We start from the raw sequence: 26,248 nt of genomic DNA, 5'->3' as shown, positions 1-26,248 counted from the left end.
TTATCCCCCCCCTGCCCACTGCCCCCTCCTGATCACCCCCCCACCCCTCAGATTCTCCCCAGAGCCCCCCCCAAGACCCCCCCCCCCCTGTGTACTGTATGCATCTATCCCCCTGATCACCTGTCAATCACCTGTCAATCACCTGTCAATCACCCATCAATCACCCCCTGTCACTGCCACCCATCAATCAGCCCCTAACCTGCCCCTTGCGGGCAATCTGATCACCCACACCAATAGATCGCCCGCAGATCCGACATCAGATCACCACCCAAACGCAGTGTTTACATTTATTCTCTCCTCTAAACACCCACTAATTACCCATCAATCACCCATCAATCACCCCCTATCACCACCTGTCACTGTTACCCATCAGATCAGACCCTAATCTGCCCCTTGCGGGCACCCAATCACCCGCCTACACGCTCAGATTGCCCTCAGACCCCCCTTATCAATTCGCCAGTGCAATATTTACATCTGTTCTTCCCTGTAATAACCCACTATTCACCTGTCAATCACCTGTCAATCACCCATCAATCACCCCCTGTCACTGCCACCCATCAATCACCCCCTGTCACTGCCACCCATCAATCAGCCCCTAACCTGCCCCTTGCGGGCAATCTGATCACCCACCCACACCAATAGATCGCCCGCAGATCCGACATCAGATCACCACCCAAGCGCAGTGTTTACATCTATTCTCTCCTCTAAACACCCACTAATTACCCACTAATTACCCATCAATCACCCCCTATCACCACCTGTCACTGTTACCCATCAGATCAGACCCTAATCTGCCCCTTGCGGGCACCCAATCACCCGCCTACACGCTCAGATTGCCCTCAGACCCCCCCCCTCCCCTTATCAATTCGCCAGGGCATTATTTACATCTGTCCTTCCCTGTAATAACCCACTGATCACCTGTCAATCACCTGTCAATCACCCATCAATCACCCCCTGTCACTGCCACCCATCAATCACCCCCTGTCACTGCCACCCATCAATCAGCCCCTAACCTGCCCCTTGCGGGCAATCTGATCACCCACCCACACCAATAGATCGCCCGCAGATCCGACATCAGATCACCACCCAAGCGCAGTGTTTACATCTATTCTCTCCTCTAAACACCCACTAATTACCCACTAATTACCCATCAATCACCCCCTATCACCACCTGTCACTGTTACCCATCAGATCAGACCCTAATATGCCCCTTTGCGGGCACCCAATCACCCGCCTACACGCTCAGATTGCCCTCAGACCCCCCCTTATCAATTCGCCAGTGCATTAGTTACATCTGTTGTTCCCTGTAATAACCCACTGATCACCTGTCAATCACCTGTCAATCACCCATCAATCACCCCCTGTCACTGCCACCCATCAATCACCCCCTGGCACTGCCACCCATCAATCACCCCCTGTCACTGCCACTCATCAATCAGCCCCTAACCTGCCCCTTGTGGGCAATCTGATCACCCACCCACACCAATAGTTCGCCCGCAGATCCGACGTCAGATCACCTCCCAAGTGCAGTGTTTATATCTGTTCTCTACCCTAAACACCCACTAATTACCCATCAATCACCCCCTGTCACTGCTACCTATCAGATTAGACCCCTATCTGCCCCTAGGGCACTCAATCACCCGCCCACACCCTCAGAATGCCCTCAGGCCCCAGCCCTGATCACCTCGCCAGTGCATTGCTTGCATCTATTCCCCCCTCTAATCACACCTTGAGACACCCATCAATCACCTCCTGTCACCCCCTAGCACACCTACCCATCAGATCAGGCCCTAATTTGCCCCGTGTGGGCTCCTGATCACTCGGCCAAACCCTCAGATCCCCCTCAGACCCCCTTCCGATCACCTCCCCAGTGCATTGATTGCATCTATTTTCCCCTCTAACCACCCCCTGAGACACCCATCAATCACCTCCTGTCACCCCCTAGCACTCCTATCCATCAGATTAGGCCCAATACAACCTGTCATCTAAAAGGCCACCCTGCATATGACCGTTTCCACAAAATTCGCCCCCCATAGACCACCTGTCATCAGAATTTGGAGATGCTTATACCCCTGAACAGTCATTTTGAGACATTTGGTTTCCAGACTACTCACGGTTTTGGGCCCGTAAAATGCCAGGGCGGTATAGGAACCCCAGAAACTGACCCCATTTTAGAAAAAAGACACCCCAATGTATTCTGTTAGGTGTATGACGAGTTCATAGAAGATTTTATTTTTTGTCAAAAGTTAGCAGAAATTGATTTTTGTTTTTTTTTCACAAAGTGTCATTTTTCACTAACTTGTGACAAAAAATAAAATCTTCTATGAACTCGCCATACACCTAACGGAATACCTTGGGGTGTCTTCTTTCTAAAATGGGGTCACTTGTGGGGTTCCTATACTGCCCTCACATTTTAGGGGCCCTAAACCTTGAGGAGTAGTCTACAAAACAAATGCCTCGAAATGACCTGTGAATAGGACGTTGGGCCCCTTAGCGCACCTAGGCTGCAAAAAAGTGTCACACATGTGGTATCGCCGTACTCAGGAGAAGTAGTATAATGTGTTTTGGGGTGTATTTTTACACATACCCATGCTGGGTGGGAGAAATCTCTCTGTAAATGGACAATTGTGTGTAAAAAAAATCAAACAATTGTCATTTACAGAGGTATTTCTCCCACCCAGCATGGGTATGTGTAAAAATACACCTCAAAATGCATTATACTACTTCTCCCGAGTACGGAGATACCACATGATTGGCACTTTTTTGCAGCCTAACTGCGCTAAGGGGCCCAAAGTCCAATGAGTACCTTTAGGATTTCACAGGTCATTTTTGTTTCAAGACTACTCCTCACGGTTTAGGGCCCCTAAAATGCCAGGGCAGTATAGGAACCCCACAAATGACCCCATTCTAGAAAGAAGACACCCAAACGTATTCCGTTAGGAGTATGGTGAGTTCATAGAAGATTTTATTTTTTGTCACAAGTTAGCGGAAAATGACACTTTGTGAAAAAAAAAAAACAATTAAAATCAATTTCCGCTAACTTGTGACAAAAAAATAAAAACTTCTATGAACTCACCATACTCCTAACGGAATACCTTGGGGTGTCTTCTTTCTAAAATGGGGTCATTAGTGGGGTTCCTATACTGCCCTGGCATTTTAGGGGCCCTAAACCATGAGGAGTAGTCTTGAAACAAAAATGACCTGTAAAAACCTAAAGGTACTCATTGGACTTTGGGCCCCTTAGCGCAGTTAGGCTGCAAAAAAGTGCCAATCATGTGGTATCGCCGTACTCGGGAGAAGTAGTATAATGTGTTTTGGGGTGTATTTTTACACATACCCATGCTGGGTGGGAGAAATACCTCTGTAAATGACAATCTTTTGATTTTTTTACACACAATTATCCATTTACAGAGTTATTTCTCCCACCCAGCATGGGTATGTGTAAAAATACACCCCAAAACACATTGTACTACTTCTCCCGAGTACGGCGATACCACATTTGTGGCACTTTTTTGCACCCTAACTGCGCTAAGGGGCCCAAAGTCCAATGAGTACCTTTAGGATTTTACAGGTCATTTTGAGAAATTTCGTTTCAAGACTACTCCTCACGGTTTAGGGCCCCTAAAATGCCAGGACAGTATAGGAACCCCACAAATGACTCCATTTTAGAAAGAAGAAACCCCAAGGTATTCTGTTAGTAGTACGGTGAGTTCATAGAAGATTTTATTTTTTGTCACAAGTTAGCGGAAATTGATTTTTATTGTTTTTTTTCCACAAAGTGTCATTTTCCGCTAACTTGTGACAAAAAATAAAATCTTCTCGCCATAAAGTTCGCGTTTTGACGCAAACGCGAACCACCGATGTTCGCACGAATAAGTTCACGGCCGAAAGGTTCGGGACAACTCTAACAACAATGTAGAATGGAGCAGAAACAGATAATATTCAGCCTCATGGTAATGGCTCTCTTGGCTAATACACAGCAAGAATAACAAGTTTTTTTCACAGCTTCCTTTAACTAGTGTTGGGCGAACACCTGGATGTTCGGGTTCGGGCCGAACAGGCCGAACATGGGCCAGATGTTCGGCATGTTCGGCCCGAACGCCGAACTCAATGGAAGTCAATGGGACCCCCGAACATGCCCATTTTGGGGGCCCTATGGGGTCGCAGGCAAAAGGGGGGAGCATGCCCCGATCGCGGGGGGGTCGGAAATTCCCCCCACCCCCTCCGCTAGCGCTCCCCCCTCTGCCCGCTTCCCCATAAAAAAAGTTTGAGGCAAGTAAAATAGTACTTGGTAGCTGGCCTGGCACTGGCAGTGGAGTGAGGAGGAGGAGGAGTCCGAGTGACGCGTTGAGGCCGGGCAGCGGGCGGTTCAGCGGTAGTACCCTTGTGGTACTTCCGCCCTTTCTCTGACCTCACGTCCTCTACGTGATGACGCATACGAGGGTACGCGTGACGCGTACCCTCGTATGCAGAGGACGTGAGGTCAGAGAAAGGGTGGAAGTACCACAAGGGTACTACCGCTGATCCGCCCGCTGCCTGGCCTCAACGCGTCACTCTGCTACTCGGACTCCTCCTCCTCCTCACTCCACTGCCAGCGCCAGCCACCAAGTACTATTTAACTTGCCTTAAACTTTTGTATGGGGAAGCAGGCAGAGGGGGGAGCGCTAGCGGAGGGGGTGGGGGGAATTTCCGACCCCCCCCGCGATCGGGGCATGCTCCCCCCTTATGCCTGCGACCCCATAGGGGGGCCGTATTGCGGCATGTTCGGGCGAACAGGGCCCTGTTTGGCGGCCATTCAGTAGTTCGGGACGAACCCGAACTTAAAAGGCCGAACACCATCAGGTGTTCGGCCGAACTCGAACATCACCCGAACAGGGTGATGTTCTGCAGAACCCGAACAGTGGCGAACATTCCGCCTATATTTCATAAACCATTGCAAGTTATGATATATTTCACAAAATATGCAAAACCCCCCAGAAGTGTAAAATAGGTATTTAATGATTACAACATGCCTAATAAAGTGATTGTTTTAAAAACTGAATACCAATTAAGACCAACTGATTTATTAAGGTTGTTTTTGATCAAAATCACGAGACGCCGGCAACGCATGACAGAAGGATAGCGCTGGGCTGCAAGTCCCGATAGGCTTCATATTCATCTGGATTAAGTGAGTGCGCTTAAAGGGAAGGTCCAAGCAAAAAAAAAAAAAAATGAGTTTCACTTACCTGGTGCTTCTACCAGCCCCATGTAGCCATCCTGTGCCCTAGTAGTCACTCACTGCTGCTCCAGTCCCCCGCTGGCAGCTTTCTGACCTCGGAGGTCAGGGCCACATTGCATCCATTTTTACGCATTCCAGCTAGTGCAGGAACAAAAATTTACGCGTTGCACCACTAACGCGTAAAAATGTATGTGTTAATGTTCCTGCACTAGCTGGAATGCGTAAAAATGGATGCAATGTGGCCCTGACCTCCGAGGTCAGAAAGCTGCCAGCGGGGGACTGGAGCAGCAGTGAGTGACTACGAGGGCACAGGATGGCTACATGGGGCTGGTAGAAGCCCCAGGTAAGTGAAACTCATTTTTTTTTTTTTTGCTTGGACCTTCCCTTTAAGTGCACAGGCCCATATGCCAATTGCTAAAGCTGTATTACGCTATGTTTTGTTTTATCTGTTTTTATATATGATTTGTGAATTAAATGCTGGATTTATACTTTTGGAAAGCTGGAGCAGTGGAATCTGTTGGTGCTAAATTAACATGCTAGACCCACCTGGATTCTGAGGTGGTGTCAATCTGGTGAGCTGCTAGTTTGAAGGGGTGTTTGCAACACGGATTCACATTGCACAAGAGGGTGGCTGCATGTTATTGCAATCTATGTATAACAGTAATGCACTATGTAGAGTTCTTCAATTTGCAGATCATTCCAAGAGGAGCGCTGTCACAATTTAGATTAATATATACATATGGACAAGTGATCGCCAAGACTCAACGAGCTGGGACTGTAACTTTAAAAAAAAAAACATTTTTATTATTATTTTTTTTTTAGTTTTTTGCTTTTTGACATCTCCACTCAATGATCAGGAGCCATGGCGATTGGTTCCTGATCACGTGATCACTACGATCGCCACCAATCATAGTGATCTCTGAAGCAGTGGCGGCAGCGGGAAGGAAGTGGACTCACCTCTCCTGACGTTCCCCTGGTGATCTTCGCACAATAAAAGTGGATTTTTAAACGGAATACACCTAGATCTGCATTGGTATTATTGTTTTTATGCTGGGAGCATCTTTGCTATATGAAGGAGGATAGCTGACAGTCTGACATTTGATGGTGATCACAGAGGAGGACAGCCCATCACGGTGACCAGTCATACGCTTAGACCTTATAATTTGGGTCTTTTGATCAAAATGGTAAGCCTGCACTTTGAAGGGTGTTTGGTGATGGAGTGATATTGCTGAAGCACCATACAGTGCTGAAGTTTTGTTGATTGTTAGTCTATGGCAGAGGTTCCCAACCTGTGTGCCGCGACACATATATGTGTCGTGGCATCCCCGGCTATGTGTCGCCGCTCTCTCCTCCCCTGCTTGTCTCCCCGGCAGATCGCTTCCTTCCTATTCGGCAAATACTGCAGGGCTACAAGAAAATGGCCGCCGCCATCCGCATTTGCAGACATCTGCGGCCATTTTGTTGTAGTCTTACAGTACTAATAGCAGAGGGCGGAGGCAGCATCAGACGGAGCCACAGAGGGGAACATTCAGGAGGAGGAGGAGCAGGAGGATAAAGGTTGGAGAGGAGGGGAGAGGGGGCTGTACGGGGGGCGGGAGTGATAAGGAAGTTCACACATAAGGGTGTGACTTCTTCCTGTGGCCGGCATTTTGTTTGTGAATGAGACAGTGGCAGCAGCATATTTGGACCTGTGTTGCACCAGCATACTGTCCCTCGTAGCTCATTGTGCCAGCAGCAGCAGTGTACATTGTAGCAGCACCAGCACAGCATATTAGTGCAAGGCCTTCCTTCACACATTGCAGCAGCATATTAGTGCTGCCCTTCACACATTGCAGCTGCAGGATTTTGTACCTCTAACACCCTCTCCCTTCATTGTGTTAGCTACAGAAGTATATCGTTTCTGAGGCTCTCCATTGTTTATTCATTGTGCGTTCAGCATTCAGCATTATATTGTTTCTGAGCCCCCCCATTGTTCCAGCAGCATAAGAAGTTTGTCGCTGCAGCCGCCATTGTGCGTTCAGCATTATATTGTTTCTGAGCCCCTCTATTGTTCCAGCAGCATAAGAAGTTTGTTGCTGCAGCCGCCATTGTGCGTTCAGCATTATATTGTTCCAGCAGCATAAGAAGTTTGTCGCTGCAGCCGCCATTGCAGTGGTGCTCACCGCCAGGTCGTGATCACGCTTACGCGTGGATTCACGACCATTTTGACGCATTCCGCCTCGGACACGAAAATCCGTGAATAGATTTTCAACCACGAAAATCTACTTCGGCTTCGCGTGAATGCGGACAGAAATCCGCATTCACGCTCGTGAAACCCGGTGCTGAAGTCGTGGTTTGCGGAAATGCGTCAAACTATGCGGAAGTGACAAATTGCAGGCCAGAGTGCCCCAGCCAGGCCCTAGCAACCAATCACAGGAGGGGAGCTATGCCCTCCCCTCCTGAATATAAAGCGGCGGCCATGATGGAAAAGCTCTGTCCTTGCTAGACTGTGGTGCTGAGAGGATTATCTCCAGGCCATTGTTGTTTGAGCAAGTGCATTTATTGTGTTAAAAACAAAGCGTTTTTTTTGCTAACACTGCTCTTATACTGTACACAGTTAGCTAGTCAGTGAGTGATTGCTGTAGTTAGTTGTAGTCAGTGTAGTGTAGTGGGAGTGTGGGAGTCTAGTGATTATTTAACTGTGTGTAGTGCTGTGCAGGCAGGTTCAGTGCTGCAGTGTAGTGGGAGTGGGGATTATCTGTGTGTAGAGTGCAGGCAGGCAGGTTAGTGCAGCTACAGTGTTCACTTGGCGTATATCAAAAAAGGGCGCCTGGAAAAAAGGGCGCGGGGTGTAGCCGAAATTATAAGTTTGAATGCAAAACCGTATTTTTCGTTTAAGAGGTTATAAACGATAATTTAGTGCTAAATACGTTAAATAAACGGAAATGAAATGGCAAAATACCGTCTATAACAGTAAACGAATTCTGAAATGAAACGTCAAATAGCGTCTATAGCAAAAACGATATTTACACTTGTATTAAGCATAGTACTAGAATGGTAGGTTTTACAGGTATTTTACTACAATTATACCTAACTTTAGGCTCACAGATATCTCTCCTTATCCCTATCCCTCACACCTAGACCCCCCTTTGTGTAAATACACATAATGTAATAAATTGTATATATTACATATATTGTACTATAACTATACCTAACCTTATTCTCATACAGAGCCCTCCCTGTACCTATCCCTAACCCCTAGACCCCCCTGGTGGTGCCTAAACCTAAGACTCCCCTGGTGGTGCCTAAACCTAAGACCCCCCTGTTGGTGCCTAAACCTAAGAATCCCCTGGTGGTGCCTAAACCTAAGACCCCCCTGTTGGTGCCTAAACCTAAGACCCCCCTGGTGGTGCCTAAACCTAAGACCCCCCTGTTGGTGCCTAAACCTAAGACTCCCCTGGTGGTGCCTAAACCTAAGACCCCCTGTTGGTGCCTAAACCTAAGACTCCCCTTCTGGTGCCTAAACCTAAGACCCCCCTGGTGGTGCCTAAACCTAAGACCCCCCTGTTGGTGCCTAAACCTAAGACCCCCTGGTGGTGCCTAAACCTAAGACCCCCTGTTGGTGCCTAAACCTAAGACTCCCCTGGTGGTGCCTAAACCTAAGACCCCCCTGTTGGTGCCTAAACCTAAGACTCCCCTTCTGGTGCCTAAACCTAAGACCCCCCTGGTGGTGCCTAAACCTAAGACCCCCTGGTGGTGCCTAAAACTAACCACCCCCCTGGTGGTGTATATTGCACTGTATGTATACCTAACCCTCCCTGTACCTATCCCTAACCCCTAGACCCCCCTGGTGGTGCCTAAACCTAAGACCCCCCCTGGTGGTGCCTAAACCTAAGACTCCCCTGGTGGTGCCTAAACCTAAGACCCCCCTTCTGGTGCCTAAACCTAAGACCCCCCTGGTGATGCCTAAAACTAACCACCACCCTGGTCCTAACCCTCCCTGTACCTATCCCTAACCCCTAGACCCCCTAGTAATGCCTAAACCTAACCATCCCCACTGCACAAAACACGCTAAACACATATAAACAATAATATATTTAATCCTTAAAATACTTCACTCCAAATAACATGAATAAAATAATTTATATATTTGTAATAGAATAACTAGCCTTAAAATCACGTAGAAATCTTAAAATAACAGTAATTTGTAATAGAATAACTAGCCTTAAAATCACGTAGAAATCTTAAAATAACAGTAATATTTAAAGCGATATTTTAGTAACTATAATCAATGCATTAGAAGTGTAAAAACAAAGTTAATACCATAAGCGATGTATTTCTAATACAATCAGCTTTAAAAACGTTATTTAAGCATTATACATATGAAAACGAATTTTAAATGATAAAAGAAGTGTAAACGAAATTTTAGTTGTTATAGTTTTATAAGCGCATTTTTAAAACGAAAAAACTAGTTAAAACCCATATAAGCGAAATTTACAAACGAAAAAATAAGTATAATACAAAGTCTAAACTAACTTATAAACGATATTTGTTATAAACTTTATCCTGTAAACAAAAACCTTTGTTAACACGATCCCTGTAACCGCTATTTCTCGTGCGCCCTTTTTTCCTGTCGGGCGCCGAATAGCCGATATTTTGCATTGCAGTCTATGGCGGCGCCCTTTTTGTCCACTATCCCTGTGCGCCCTTTTTTACTAGTTCCGTTCACTTGTATATTCCAGTGACAGTTATACACTTGTACTATTTGCAGGCAGCCAGTCACACCGCCGGCGCCGCCACTCTCTGCCAGCGCTGTTCATTTATTCTGTCAGTGACCTTGTGCCGTGCCCAGTGCCCACTGCTCGCTCGCTCGCTGGCATATGAGCATCTCATTACACAGTGTGACATCCTTGTGTGCCCACTGCATCCTTCAGTGACCTAGTTGTGTATCCAGTGCCCACTGCTGTGCCCACTGCATCCTTCAGTGACCTTGTACTGTGGCCACTGCATCCTTCAGTGACCTAGTTGTATATCCAGTGGCCACTGCTGTGCCCACTGCATCCTTTAGTGACCTTGTACTGTGCCCACTGCATCCTTCAGTGACCTTGTACTGTGCCCACTGCATCCTTCAGTGACCTAGTTGTATATCCAGTGCCCACTGCTGTGCCCACTGCATCCTTCAGTGACCTTGTACTGTGGCCACTGCATCCTTCAGTGACCTAGTTGTATATCCAGTGCCCACTGCTGTGCCCACTGCATCCTTCATTGACCTTGTACTGTGGCCACTGCATCCTTCAGTGACCTTGTACTGTGCCCACTGCATCCTTCAGTGACCTAGTTGTATATCCAGTGGCCACTGCTGTGCCCACTGCATCCTTAAGTGACCTTGTACTGTGCCCACTGCATCCTTCAGTGACCTTGTACTGTGCCCACTGCATCCTTCAGTGACCTAGTTGTATATCCAGTGCCCACTGCTGTGCCCACTGCATCCTTCAGTGACCTTGTACTGTGCCCACTGCATCCTTCAGTGACCTTGTACTGTGCCCACTGCATCCTTCAGTGACCTTGTACTGTGCCCACTGCATCCTTCAGTGACCTAGTTGTATATCCAGTGCCCACTGCTGTGCCCACTGCATCCTTCAGTGACCTTGTACTGTGGCCACTGCATCCTTCAGTGACCTAGTTGTATATCCAGTGCCCACTGCTGTGCCCACTGCATCCTTCAGTGACCTTGTACTGTGGCCACTGCATCCTTCAGTGACCTTGTACTGTGCCCACTGCATCCTTCAGTGACCTAGTTGTATATCCAGTGCCCACTGCTGTGCCCACTGCATCCTTCAGTGACCTTGTACTGTGCCCACTGCTTCCTTCAGTGACCTAGTTGTATATCCAGTGCCCACTGCTGTGCCCACTGCATCCTTCAGTGACCTTGTACTGTGGCCACTGCATCCTTCAGTGACCTAGTTGTATATCCAGTGCCCACTGCTGTGCCCACTGCATCCTTCAGTGACCTTGTACTGTGCCCACTGCATCCTTCAGTGACCTTGTACTGTGCCCACTGCATCCAGTGATTCATTACTAGCAACATGTCTGGCAGGGTTTCGCGGGGTGAGAGGAAAGGGAGTTCAATTGCCTCAGCCACTTCTGGGACTGCTCCACGTCCAGGGAGAGGACGCCCAGCTGTACGTGGTCGTGATGCAGCAGAAAAGGGGGCAGCAAAGCCTGGGCCGAGTCAGCGGACGCCATTGTCCAAATATTTTAAAGTTTCTGGTCCCCGTGTGGTGGTTGAGCAAATGGAACCTGACGTACTCATGGACATCATGACTTCCTCCCAGACCTCTACTGTGAGCACCACTCCAAGCAGTAGCAGCAGCAGCCAACATCCCACGCTTGTTGTGACATCCACCCCAGCACCCACTGGTCAGCAGCCCTCCCAGGATGACAGCGTTCTGTCCCTCAGTCCGGCATCTGGGAACCTGCTGATGCAAGAAGCTCAGGACTTACTGGGGACTGATGTGGCAGAGATTGAGATCGGGCCACAATCACAAGCGTTGTTGAGTTCTGGTGATGAAGAAGAGGGGTCTGTGTCTGGGGATGTAGGGACAGAAGAGGAGGCGGGGGAGTCAGAGGAAGAGCTGGATTATGATGATGCTGCTGCTGATGACGACGTTGTGGACCCTAACTATGTGCAGCCTGCTGAGTCCGTGGAAGAATGGTCAGAGCAGGATGACGAGTCACCTCGGCCTAGGCAAGGATATCGCCATATGTCTGGCAGGGGCAGGGGCATCGGCAGCAGTGGGCGTGGAGGAAGTAGACAGGACACTGCTTCAGCCGGCACCACCACCATGCAACCCCCGGCAACTACTACCACACATTGCTCCGCTGCACCCTCTGCTAGTGGGGGCCGCAGTAAATTAAAGTCACCAGTGTGGGATTGCTTTGAGGAATGTACTGATGACAAAAGGTATGCGGTGTGCAGGTTATGCAGCAAAAGATTGAGCCGTGGGAAAAGTCTGAGCAAGATGGGTACCTCATCCCTCCAGGGCCACCTGAGAAGCCGCCACTGCTGCAAGTATGCGGACTTTAAGAGGAAGCAGGCACTGCTGGCAGGGGTTCCTGAGAGCAGAAGGCCCACCAGCGCAGCAGCATCCTCCCTCCCTCAGGGTCGTGAATCCCCCACAGCAGCAGCAGTAGTAGCACGCAAGCGCTCTTCCACCTCGGCTGCTCAGGACACAGACATTGAGGCTGGCAGCCAGTGTTCGTCTCTCTCCTCTGTCTCCCCTGCATCCCAGCATCGTCATACCCTGCTGAGCGACACCTTTCAGGGTCTGACCAAGCCTCTGCCTCCAAGCCACAGGCGGATCCGCAAACTAAATGGCTTGCTGGCCCGGGCCATGGCATCACAGCTGCTTCCCTACTCCCTGGTGCAGGAGGGGAGCGCCATGCGGACGCTGCTCCAATTTGGCATCCCCGAGTGGCAAGTCCCCAGTCGCCACTATTTCAGCAGGAGCGCGATCCCAGCACTCCACAAGTTTGCGGTGGAAAACGTGGCCCGTTCCCTGGACTACTCTGTGGGCAAGCGGGTCCACGTGACCATGGGCTCGTGGAGTAGCAGATTTGGGACAGGTCGCTACCTGTCCTTTACGGCCCACTGGGTGACACTGATGGAAGGGAGGGAGGACAAGAGCGCATCAGCCCAGCTAGTGGTGCCACCACGCGGGATCAGGGGGGATGCAGAAGGGTCCTGTCACGACACTCCCTCAGCACCCGGAAAGCAAGCCCGCCTCGGCAGCAGCAGCGCCAAGCCTCGGCACTGCCAAGCCCTTTTAAAATTGGTGACCCTGGGGAAGGAGAGGCTTACGGCCAACAACGTCCTGGCCGCCCTCAGGAAGCAGGAGCAGAGGTGGCTGACCTCCAGAGGCCTGGAAGTGGGGTATGTGGCAGCCGATAACGGGGCCAACCTGGTGGCAGCAGTGCAGCAGGGAAACCTCCAGCACATCCCCTGCTTGGCCCACGTGCTCAATCTTGTGGTGCAGCGCTTCTTGCGCACCTACCAGGGGATGAGCGAGCTGCTGCAGGATGCCCGGGCGGTGGTACGCTTTTTCCGCCTGTCAGCCACTGCCTCTGCACTCTTGTCCACCTTACAGCAGCAGTATGGAAGGCCACAACACCGGATGATCATCGACATGCCAGTTCGCTGGAATTCGACTCTGGCCATGTTGGAGCGGCTGTGTCAGCACAGGCTGGCTCTTAGGGCCTACATGCTAGACCCAAGTGTCCCCAGCAACCAGCAAGTCCCCATGATTACTGCCACTCAGTGGACACTGATGCAGCAAGTATGCCTGGTGCTGAGTCCCTTCCTGGAGGCAACCAAGATGGTCAGTGAGGAGCGGGCCTCTGTGTGCCAGTGGGTGCCCTTGGTTTGTCTACTGGAGCAGGCAATGGACAATTTAATTGAGCGTGGGGATGAAGCCCTGAGGCAGTTGGAAGAACAGGAGCAGATGGCAGCACAGTCCAGCTCAGAGGAGGGCTCACAGCAGGTAGTGGAAGAGTTGGAGGTCCCTAACCTGAATAAGGAGGAGGAGGAGGAGCAGAGTGCAGCAGGCGTTGTACGTGGATGGCGGTTTGAGGAGGACAACGACATGGCACAGGAAGAGGACAGGCATGCGTTATGGGACAATGGCGAGGACGAGGAAGATCTTTCTGGCAGGGCCCACTTGTTTCCCATGGCTGTGCACATGTTGCGCTGCCTTCGCAGGGACCCCCGGGTGATCCAGATGCGTTCAAGGGAGGACATCTGGATTACCTTGATGCTTGATCCCCGTCTGAAGGGGAAGCTGGGAGACCTAATGACGCCATCCACCACCGAGCAACGCACAAGGGAGTTGAAGGAGGCCCTTGTGCGCAGACTACTGGAAGCATTCCCCCAGCCTTCCACCCCCACTGTAACTGCTCTGCCAAGCCAGCAAAAGGTGCCTGCCATTGCCACTAGCAGCACAACAACAACCACCAGCAGCAGCAGCAGCAGCAACTGGCGCCCCGGAGACCTGAAGAGCCTAAGCAAGAGCCTGTATGCAGTGCAGCAGCCCAGAACAGAGGTGCCCGCCACAGCATCCACCACCAACCAGCACAAGCAACGACTGACCACCATGGTGTCTGACTATATGGGGTCATCCAGCGGGCTCAATGACACCGACAGCCCCGTGGACCCCTTGGAGTACTGGGTCAAGAGACTGGACATCTGGAGCGAGCTTTCCCAGTACGCCCTGGAACTCCTATCCTGCCCTCCTTCCAGTGTCCTCTCAGAGAGTTGCTTTAGTGCGGCCGGTGGCGTGGTCACAGAGAAGCGCTCTCGGCTCTCCCACGCCTCTGTGGACAAACTCACCTTCCTGAAAATCAACCAGGCTTGGGTGGAAGGTGAGTTCCTGGCCCCTATTGTCGGACACAGGGGGACATGAAGTGGCTGCTGCATGTGCTGTTGTTAACTATGCCTGCCTTTATAAAGACATTTACTACCTGCCTAGTGCCTACCTTGGTTAATTTTTTGGTGTTATGGTACTACTACCAGTAAGTTGCCATGGTCCTCCTTCTGAGCTGCTGAACTGACCGCCCGCTTTATCCTCCTGACTCAGTCGCTACTACACTCTGCGTTCACACTGCCTGGGTCACCGGGTGCATTTAATTTTTTGGCCAGCACTATGACGCTGTGCTACTACTACTGTGCTGCTGCTGCTGAACTGACCGCCCGCTTTGTCCTCCTGACTCAGTCGCTACTACACTCTGCGTTCACACTGCCCGGGTCGCCGGGTGCATTTAATTTTTTGGCCAGCACTATGACGCTGTGCTACTACTACTGTGCTGCTGCTGCTGAACTGACCGCCCGCTTTGTCCTCCTGACTCAGTCGCTACTACACTCTGCGTTCACACTGCTCGGGGCGCCGGGTGCATTTAATTTTTTGGCCAGCACTATGACGCTGTGCTACTACTACTGTGCTGCTGCTGCTGAACTGACCGCCCGCTTTGTCCTCCTGACTCAGTCGCTACTACACTCTGTGTTCACACTGCCTGGGTCGCCGGGTGCATTTAATTTTTTGGCCAGCACTATGACGCTGTGCTACTACTACTGTGCTGCTGCTGCTGAACTGACCGCCCGCTTTGTCCTCCTGACTCAGTCGCTACTACACTCTGCGTTCACACTGCCCGGGTCGCCGGGTGCATTTAATTTTTTGGCCAGCACTATGACGCTGTGCTACTACTACTGTGCTGCTGAACTGACCGCCCGCTTTGTCCTCCTGACTCAGTCGCTACTACACTCTGCGTTCACACTGCCCGGGTCGCCGGGTGCATTCAATTTTTTGGCCAGCACTATGACGCTGTGCTACTACTACTGTGCTGCTGCTGCTGAACTGACCGCCCGCTTTGTCCTCCTGACTCAGTCGCTACTACACTCTGCGTTCACACTGCCCGGGTCGCCGGGTGCATTTAATTTTTTGGCCAGCACTATGACGCTGTGCTACTACTACTGTGCTGCTGCTGCTGAACTGACCGCCCGCTTTGTCCTCCTGACTCAGTCGCTACTACACTCTGCGTTCACACTGCCCGGGTCACCGGGTGCATTTAATTTTTTGGCCAGCACTATGACGCTGTGCTGCTACTACTACCACCAGTATGTTGCCGTGGTCCTTCTGTGCTGCTGAACTGACCGCCCGCATAGTCCTTCTCCTGACTCAGTCGCTACCACCACTGCACTCTGCGTTCACACTGCCCGTGTCCACTGACAACTCTGCTGCGATGTCATTGCTAATTGCTGCAAAAAAAAACAAAAAAAAAATTACAAAAACCTCTCTGGAGCCTTTTTGCCGTCAGCCACTCATCCTCCTCCAGCGGTACCTTCGCCGCCAAGTGCCATTGGAACTCGCCTTCACCTCTTTGACTGCTTAACGCGTATATCCCTTTTTAAAACCACTTATTACCAATTAATAGCCCCATTTAAAGTGTTGATTTCACTTTAAAATCCATTTTCTCTAGAAAAATTTTTTTTTTGGGAATTTTTTATGTTGAAGTTATGTTGCCCCTTATCACCTCGATAATCCATGCTATTTGGGGGACTGTAGCATGTATGGGGGCTTTGTTATTAACGTTAAAAGAAAATCCGCCTCCGGGCGTGAATCCGCGCGTGATTACGCCATTCACGGGAAAAAATCCGCGTGGTTGCGTGGACGCAGACGAAAATCCGCATGCGGCGGGGCCGAATGCGGATTTTTTTTTTGCAACCACCCGGATTTCCGAATTCGTGGATGAGGCACATCCGAGCATCCCTGCGCCATTGTACGTTCAGCATTATATTGTTTCTGAGCCCCTCTATTGTTCCAGCAGCATAAGAAGTTTGTCACTGCAGTCCTCTCTATTGTGCCAATAGCAGGCGTTTTGTTTCATTTGTTTTCACCCTTGTCGCACACACGCAGGGTCTGTTCACATTTTAGGGGGGAAAAGTGGTGTTCTCTTTAATCCAGGCCCACGGCATTGTAAGATTTATCTTTTCCTGATCAGTTTGTAGTTTGGCCTGCTTGGATTGTTATACCCCTGCCTGCACGTACACAGGGTCTGTCCACAATAAAAAAAAAAGTGAGCTTGTTTGAATAATTGCAGTGTTTTTACTGAATTTTAGGCCAACATCTTTGTCAGATTTTATTTCTGCAATACTGCAATACAATACAATTTATTTTATTGCATGTCATATCACTAATTTGGGATTTATTACTGCCTGATTTGTAGCGATCCAGTTGGCTTTAGTGACTGTGTGTAGTTTGTGTTCAGAACTGTGAAGGAGCGCATACACCTCTTTTTCATATTAGATTTTTTTTTTCTGGCCAAATTTGCTAACATTCTATTTCAAATGGATAAATTTTTAATTCAGAAACGAAAGCGGTCTGAGGATGAGCCCAGTACAAGCTCAAATACCAGTGCTGGTGTCACCATAAAATACAAAGACAGCTTTTTAGCATTTGGATTTACTTGGACAGGAGATGAAAGTCTACAGATTCCAATCTGCCTTGTTTGTGGTGAAAAATTAAGTAACGAATCACTTGTACCAAACAAGCTAAAAAGGCACTTAAAGACAAAACATGCTTATGCATATGAAAAACCACTACAATATTTTCAGCGTCTTCTTGCACAACAAAATAAATCTGCACAGAAAATGGTGAACCAAATGACCGTATCTGACAGAGCACTGGAAGCATCATACTTAGTTGCTGAGCTTGTTGCAAAAAAAATGAAACCGCATACAATTGCTGAAGAATTAATTTTACCAGCTTGTGAAACCATTGTAGAGACCATGTTGGGCAAAGATGCAGCTGCTGAAATTCGCAAGGTGCCATTATCAAACAATACTATTCACAGGCGAATTGGTGACATGTCTGGAGATATTGAAGATAATGTGAAAAATAAATTGCTGGTTGCTAAGAAATTTGCTCTTCAGATTGACGAAAGCACTGATGTGACATCCAATGCCAATTTACTTGGCTTTGGCAGATTTGTGGACGGTACAGAGATCATTGAGCAGTTCTTATTTTGTAGGAAGCTGGCTGAAAAAAACACTGGAAATGATATTTTTACATCCGTAAATTCCTTTTTAAAGGAAACCGGTCTAAAGTGGACTAACTGTTGTGCGGTCTGCAATGACGGTGCTCCGGCAATGACTGGGCGCTTTAAAGGTTTTGTGGCCCTTGTAAAGAGGGAAAACCCAAATGTTATTACTACTCATTGCTTTCTGCACCGTGAGGCTCTTGTGTCCAAAACTGTTGGCCCAGAGTTAAAAACTGTTCTTGATGAAGTCATTAAAATGGTCAACTATATTAAAGCTAACCCATTAAAAACTAGGATTTTTGAAAGGCTCTGTGAAGCAAAAGACTCTCCCCATAGGACTGTTTTATTGCACAATGATGTAAGATGGCTTTCACGTGGACGAATTTTAAATCGTTTTTTGGAACTCAAGCATGAACTGCTGGAGTTCTTTTCTACTGAGAAACCGGCCTTTCAGGAAAAGATCAATGACAAGACCTGGTGCTTGAAATTAGCATACCTGTCTGATATATTTTTAAAATTCAACAATTTAAACACTAGCATGCAAGGTCCAAAAGAAAATTTAATAACATCTGCAAATAAGATTAAAGGTTTCTCTCGGAAACTACAGTCCTGGAAACAATCAGTGGCAAAGGGGGATCTCTGCAATTTTCCTTCAGTTGTTCAAATGGCTGCAGACACTTCTGACCACTCAGTTTTGGTTGACATTATTATGAACCATTTGTCATCTTTGGAAGCAGCAGTTCAGCATTATTTTCCTTCTTTATCTACTGAAGGTATTGAGTGGGTGATTGCTCCTTTTTCCAGCAGTTCTGTTGATAATGCACAAGAATTTACTCCTCAACAAAAGGATGAGCTTCTGGACTTGTCCTCAGAATGCACCCTAACTCAATTCTGGCTTACTGACAAAGCCATTGATTTATTATTGCCATTTTCCACTTCATATTTGTGTGAGGAGGCATTTTCAGCTCTGAACACCATCAAGTCCAAAACTAGATCACGGCTCATTGATGTAGAAATGGAGTTACGGGTGTGTCTGTCAAAAATTAGGCCACGGTTACAAAAATTGTGTTCTTCCCATCAGGTCCAGCTTTCCCACTGATTCTTTAATCATATTTATGAAAAGCTCTAGCCCTCATTTTAAAGTGTATTCTAAAAGATGCACTCTATTGATTTTCTGTTTATTGACCTTATTTTTCTATCAATATGTAACGTGTCACATATATCTGAATATTTGGCGTGATGTGACGTGTCACGGAAATCTGAATGTTTGCCAAGATGTGTCACGACCTGGAAAAGGTTGGGAACCACTGGTCTATGGAGTCAATCTGAGGACTTTTACTTCTGGCAGCTAATGGGACTATTTACATTATTTTGCGCGGATATAGCCTTGTGTAATATTATATTTTGTTTTGGTTTCTTATTATCTTGTCTGTGGACTCAGCGATCTTTCACACTCTCACCTTAATTTGCTTTGTAGTGGACACTGCTTTGTAGTTGTAATGTGGCACAGTGGAGCTGTCGTCATTACCAATTAGCAGGCATAAGTTTGTAGCGCTCATGATGATACTCTGATAAGGTGTGTTAACTCGGATAAGGCATAGTATTTGCCTAAGTGAATCAAGCCCATTGACTTGCACAGTGGTTGTCAATGAAGGTGCATATTGCCAATGGGAAATTGGCAATATGCCAATTTGCCAATGGGAAATTCAAAGATGCAGTATAGGAACCGAGTATAAAGCATTTTTAAAACAGCTACCAGAGCTACCCATTTATCTTTTAACTGGTCAAAGGTAATCCTCCAAGGGAGGATTCTCATTGGTCCCATCAGTGAAATAACAGGGATTCCCAGAGGGAGTTTTAAAACATACCTAAAGATATAAAAATAAGCTTAAACTAAAAAAAAAAAAGTATGATATAATGATTTGTATGTGTAGTACAGCTAAGAAATATAACATTAGTAGCAAAGAAAATAGTCTCATAGTGTCTTCCAGTACAGGAATAGTTAAGAAACTTCAGTTGTTATCTATGCAAAATAGCTTCTCTGAGCTCTTCGAACCAACTTGGGTTGAAGACAGTCCTGTTTTCTGAAGCACTTAAACAACAAACAAAAACAGTGAGAGACAGGGTGGACAAGGTTTTACTGTAGGAAAGTTCAAAGGGTCATTAGCTCTGCTCTGTTTTATAGTTTAAAATACAGTAGAGTGTAGTGTGTAAACTGCAGATGTGAAGGAATGATGCAAAGTTAAAAAGCTATATAACTAAAAATAAGAGACTCTTTTCCTTGCTACTTATGTACTATTCATTATCCATACTACACATACAAATCATTAAAACATAGCCAACAAGCCAACAAGGAAAGTCGGCTGTGGTGTATGCGCAGTAGTGCCTGCAATATTTATCTGCCCCGGCCCCAGCGCAGGCACAGTAGCGGCTCACCGCTCTGGGTCAGGCAGACATAGCCGACCCCGATCGGGCTCGCTCTAATGCAGAAGCACAGGTGAATTGTGCCAGCAAAGTAGAGCGAATCCAATTGGGATCGCCTATTTCCATCTGACCCCAAGCGGAGAGTCGCTATTGCGCCTGCGTTGGAGCCGGGGAAGGTAAATATATACATGGCCGCCAATCGGGGACCGCTAGCGCTCGCACCGTGGGACGGAGGAGGGCAGCAGAGGCCACGATAGGATCCAGAGGCTTCCCCCTCCTGAGGCCAATTTTTACATTTTGCTATCTAGGGCAATTTTTACTCTTCCCAAATATTTAGCCTTGTTTTTTTAACGATAAATAGGGCTTGTTTTGTAGTTGTAATGTGGCACAGTTTAAAGTATATGAGCAGTTTGTGCCTCATTAGTTGCAATGCTGTGTAACTAGTTCGGCTGTTACAATGCAGACATGACTTTCTTGTGACACCCTTTATTATAGTAAATCTTGAATTTGCTTGTGTTTTTAAGAGAAAATATGTTTAAAAATTTAGAATGTGAATTTTCTGAAACCAAAAATATGTACATATCTCAAATTGCAGCAGTAAAACATCCAGGAACTGATTAATCAATATATTTTCTATGTAGAGATGTAAAAATTATGTAGATAATTTATGTTCTAGGTACACCACAGGGGTACTGTATAGATGTGGAAATTAAGATTTTAAGAGAGAAAAAAGTGATAATGATGTGATCATAGTGATCAAGTGTTCAGCAGCCAATCAACATTCCAGAATGTGTCAGCTGTCAGAGTGTGCAAGACTGCTAGAATAAAAATGTACCATGTGTCAGAAACTAGTATTCATATAAGGTCAGTTAATTTTACTGCGGGCGGTCCTGAATTACAGATCTTATACATGTGAGTTAATGCAATTGCAGTCTACAGCCAGTTTTAGTAATTTGTAACTGGCTGTAATATACTTTGTGCATCACCAACAAAAGTCTATAGCAGTTTCTATGTGTGAAAAGCTTTAATGAAAGATTATACTTCTTTTTATTATGTAAATCTTGTTGATGAAAAAAGCAATCAAATAAATTAGAATGATACCTGACATAACATGCACCAGACAGTCATCAGTTCTCTTTGTAAAGCACCACAATATTATGTGTAGTCAGGAGCTTAACAATAACCCCGTAATGAATTCTACTGCAGGGGGGCCTCAGGGGAAGAAGCCTGGCTAGGGGGCCCATGGCTCTGGAGCCTGCACAGGGCCATCTTTGTTGACAGGGCGCAGTGCAAGAGGGGTGAGCAGCAGACACACACAGCAGCAGGGAAGGGGGTCCAACTGCCCCTCCCTTACCTCGGGCCCTTCACCGCTCCCCCCTCCAGAATAAGAGCAGCCTCCAGGCAAAGAGACTCACCTCACTTCCTCGTTCCTTGAGCTGGATCTTCACACATTGCTGGTCTTCTCTGTCTCTGCTGCTCACTCTCTACTTCCTGATTAGCAAAAGTAGAGAGTGAGCGGCAGAGACAGAGGAGACCAGCGCATGGAATACGGAAGTGAGGTGAGTCTCCCTCGCTGCTCTAATTCTGGAGGGAGAGTGCTGAAGGGCCTGAGGTGAGGGGGGGGGGGGGAGTGTAGCCCCACTCCCCGTTGCTGTGTGTACCCGGGGCTCCACTCAAGGCTTATACTTATACTGTGGGCAACTATAGCTGGCTACCTATACTAAGGGCACCTACAGCTGGCTATCGATACTGGGGGCACCTAATGCTGGTTACCTACAATGGGGGCACCTATACAGTGGTGTGAAAAAGTATTTGCCCCCTTCCTGATTTCTTATTCTTTTGCATGTTTGTCACACTTAAATGTTTCTGCTCATCAAAAACCGTTAACTATTAGTCAAAGAAAACATAATTGAACACAAAATGCAGTTTTAAATAATTGGTTTTTATTATTTAGTGAGAAAAAAAACCTCCAAATCTACATGGCCCTGTGTGAAAAAGTGATTCCCCCCCCCTTGTTAAAAAATAACTTAACTGTGGTTTATCACACCTGAGTTCAATTTCTGTAGTCACCCCCAGGCCTGATTACTGCCACACCTGTTTCAATCAAGAAATCACTTAAATAGGAGCTATCTGACACAGAGAAGTAGACCAAAAGCACCTCAAAAGCTAGACATCATGCCAAGATCCAAAGAAATTCAGGAACAAATGAGAACAAAAGTACTGTAATTGAGATCTATCAGTCTGGTAAAGGTTATAAAGCCATTTCTAAAGCTTTGGGACTCCAGTGAACCACAGTGAGAGCCATTATCCACAAATGGCAAAAACATGGAACAGTGATGAACCTTCTCAGGAGTGGCCGGCCGACCAATATTACCCCAAGAGCGCAGAGAAAACTCATTTGAGAGGCCACAAAAGACCCCAGGACAACATCTAAAAAACTGCAGGCCTCACTTGCCTCAATTAAGGTCAGTGTTCACGACTCCACCATAAGAAAGAGACTGGGCAATAACGGCCTGCATGGCAGATATCCAAGGCGCAAACCACTTTTAAGCAAAAAGAACATTAAGGCTCGTCTCAATTTTGCTAAAAAACATCTCAATGATTGCCAAGACTTTTGGGAAAATACCTTATGGACCGACGAGACAAAAGTTGAACTTTTTGGAAGGTGCGTGTCCCGTTACATCTGGCGTAGAAGTAACACAGCATTTCAGAAAAAGAACATCATACCAACAGTAAAATATGGTGGTGGTAGTGTGATGGTCTGGGGTTGTTTTGCTGCTTCAGGACCTGGAAGGCTTGCTGTGATAGATGGAACCATGAATTCTACTGTCTACCAAAAAATCCTGAAGGAGAATGTCCGGCCATCTGTTTGTCAACTCAAGCTGAAGCGATCTTGGGTGCTGCAGCAGGACAATTACCCAAAACACACCAGCAAATCCACCTCTGAATGGCTGAAGAAAAACAAAATGAAGACTTTGGAGTGGCCTAGTCAAAGTCCTGACCTGAATCCTATTGAGATGTTGTGGCATGACCTTAAAAAGGCGGTTCATGCTAGAAAACCCTCAAAAAAACTGAATTACAACAATTCTGCAAAGATGAGTGGGCCAAAATTCCTCCAGAGCGCTGTAAAAGACTCGTTGCAAGTTAACGCAAACACTTGATTGCAGTTATTGCTGCTAAGGGTGGCCCAACCAGTTATTAGGTTCAGGGGGCAATTTCTTTTTCACACAGCTCCATGTAGGTTTTGAGTTTTTTTTTCTCACTAAATAATAAAAACCATCATTTAAAACTGCATTTTGTGTTCAATTATGTTATCTTTGACTAATAGTTAACGGTTTTTGATGAGCAGAAACATTTAAGTGTGTCAAACATGCAAAAGAATAAGAAATCAGGAAGGGGGCAAATACTTTTTCACACCACTGTAGTGTTGGGCGAACATCTAGATGTTCGGGTTCGGGCCGAACAGGCCGAACATGTCCGCGATGTTCGGGTGTTCGACCCGAACTCCGAACATAATGGAAGTCAATGGGGACCCGAACTTTTGTGCTTTGTAAAGCCTCCTTACATGCTACATACCCCAAATTTACAGGGTATGTGCACCTTGGGAGTGGGTACAAGAGGAAAAAAATTTTTAGCAAAAAGAGCTTATAGTTTTTGAGAAAATCGATTTTAAAGTTTCAAAGGGAAAACTGTCTTTTAAATGCGGGAAATGTCTGTTTTCTTTGCACAGGTAACATGCTTTTTGTCGGCATGCAGTCATAAATGTAATACATATAAGAGGTTCCAGGAAAAGGGACCGGTAATGCTAACCCAGCAGCAGCACACGTGATGGAACAGGAGGAGGGTGGCGCAGGAGGAGAAGGCCACGCTTTGAGACACAACAACCCAGGCCTTGCATGAGGACAAGAAGCGTGCGGATAGCATGCTTTGTACCACCATGCAGTCATAAATGTAATAAAGATAAGTGGTTCAATAAACAGGGACCACGCGGCAACGCTAACCCAGCAGCAGCACACGTGATGGAACAGGAGGAGGCGCAGGAGGAGAAGGCCACGCTTTGTGAGACACAACAACCCAGGCCTTGCATGAGGACAAAAAGCGTGCGGAGAGCATGCTTTGTACCGCCATGTAGTCATAAATGTAATAAAGATAAGAGGTTCAATAAACAGGGACCACGCGGCAACGCTAACCCAGCAGCAGCAGCAGCAGCAGCACACGTGATGGAACAGGAGGAGGCGCAGGAGGAGAAGGCCACGCTTTGTGAGACACAACAACCCAGGCCTTGCATGAGGACAAAAAGCGTGCGGATAGCATGCTTTGTACCGCCATGTAGTCATAAATGTAATAAAGATAAGAGGTTCCATAAACAGGGACCGGCAACGGTAACCCAGCAGCAGCAGCAGCAGCAGCAGCACACGTGATGGAACAGGAGGAGGCGCAGGAGGAGAAGGCCACGCTTTGTGAGACACAACAACCCAGGCCTTGCATGAGGACAAAAAGCGTGCGGATAGCATGCTTTGTACCGCCATGTAGTCATAAATGTAATAAAGATAAGAGGTTCAATAAACAGGGACCACGCGGCAACGCTAACCCAGCAGCAGCAGCAGCAGCAGCACATGTGATGGAACAGGAGGAGGCGCAGGAGGAGAAGGCCACGCTTTGTGAGACACAACAACCCAGGCCTTGCATGAGGACAAAAAGCGTGCGGATATAGCAGCAATGCTTTTTGCCGCCATGCAGTCATAAATGTAATACAGATGAGAGGTTCAATAAACAGGGACCGGAAACGCTAAACCATCCCAGATGTTCATCGGTCATGTTACTTGGTTGGGGTCCAGGAGTGTTGCGTAGTCGTTTCCAATCCAGGATTGATTCATTTTAATTTGAGTCAGACGGTCTGCATTTTCTGTGGAGAGGCGGATACGCCGATCTGTGATGATGCCTCCGGCAGCACTGAAACAGCGTTCCGACATAACGCTGGCTGCCGGGCAAGCCAGCACCTCTATTGCGTACATTGCCAGTTCGTGCCAGGTGTCTAGCTTCATGCCCGGTTTCAGGTCCAGCGGTGCCAGCCACAAATCCGTCTGTTCCTTTATTCCCCTCCAAATTTCCTCCCCTGTGTGCTGCTTATCCCCAAGGCAGATCAGCTTCAGCAACGCTTGCTGACGCATGCCAACAGCTGTGCTGCACTGCTTCCACGATCCTACTGCTGCTGGTGCTGGGTTAGCATTTCCGGATGAGGTACAGCTTTGAGATGCGTTGGAGGAGAAGGAGTCAGAGAGGTAGGTGCTGCTGTTGTTATCCAGCTGTTTGCGGCGTGGGCAACACCCGCGCCGTAGCAGGTGAGGAATCGCTGCCAGGCTCCACAAGGTTCACCCAGTGCGCGGTAAGGGAGATGTATCGACCCTGGCCGAACGCACTCGTCCAGGTGTCAGTGGTGAGGTGAACCTTGCAGGCAACGGCATTCTTCAAGCTTCGGGTTATTTAGCTGACCACGTGCTCATGCAACTCAGGCACTGCAGAGCGCGCAAAGTGGTAGCGGCTGGGAACAACGTAACGTGGGATGGCCACTGACATCATGCCCTTGAAGCTGTTTGTCTCCACCACTCGATATGGCAGCATTTCGCAGGCCAGAAGCTTGGCTATGCTGGCTGGCTGTTACTGCCACGGCCCGGGGGTCATTTGCTGGCAATTTCCTCTTGTGCTCAAACATCTCAGAGACAGACAACTCAACCGTAGCGCTGCACACCGAAGGGCTGTTGGTTGTTGTGTTTGATGAACACTGGGAGACCTCAAGAGCACTAGTCCGGAAAGTGACAGTGTCAGCATCGTCTGATGTTTGTGAATGTTGTGAACCACGCAATGGCTGGGCTACTGCTGCTGCTGAGGCGGGTCTGGTGGTGAGTCTGGTGAACCCAAGGGAGGCAGTGTTGCTGGTGGTACCCTGTCCTGCCGCGTTTGCCCACAGAGTGGGATGTTTGGATAGAATGTGGCGGCTCATGCTGGTGGTGGAGAGGTTGTTAATACTTTTCCCCCTGC

The 26,248-nt window shown here is 47.8% G+C and overlaps 1 protein-coding gene across 1 annotated transcript; it reads left to right on the top strand.

Annotated features, from left to right (window-relative positions):
* The first annotated feature begins 17,093 nt into the window (after window positions 1-17,093).
* LOC137527421 (SCAN domain-containing protein 3-like) lies at window positions 17,094-18,884 on the top strand. Its single transcript, XM_068247933.1, has one exon. The coding sequence runs from the start codon at window positions 17,094-17,096 to the stop codon at window positions 18,882-18,884; it is 1,791 nt and encodes a 596-aa protein (XP_068104034.1).
* Window positions 18,885-26,248: the final 7,364 nt, after the last annotated feature.

This window comes from Hyperolius riggenbachi, chromosome 8 (assembly GCF_040937935.1).
Source record: "Hyperolius riggenbachi isolate aHypRig1 chromosome 8, aHypRig1.pri, whole genome shotgun sequence".
NCBI classification, from domain to species: Eukaryota; Metazoa; Chordata; class Amphibia; order Anura; family Hyperoliidae; genus Hyperolius; species Hyperolius riggenbachi.
This window is presented reverse-complemented; position numbering and strand designations above follow the sequence as displayed.

Bases quoted from the DNA above. Each gene is read 5' to 3' on its own strand.
- LOC137527421 (XM_068247933.1), top strand. From the start codon at position 17,094: ATGGATAAATTTTTAATTCAGAAACGAAAGCGGTCTGAGGATGAGCCC.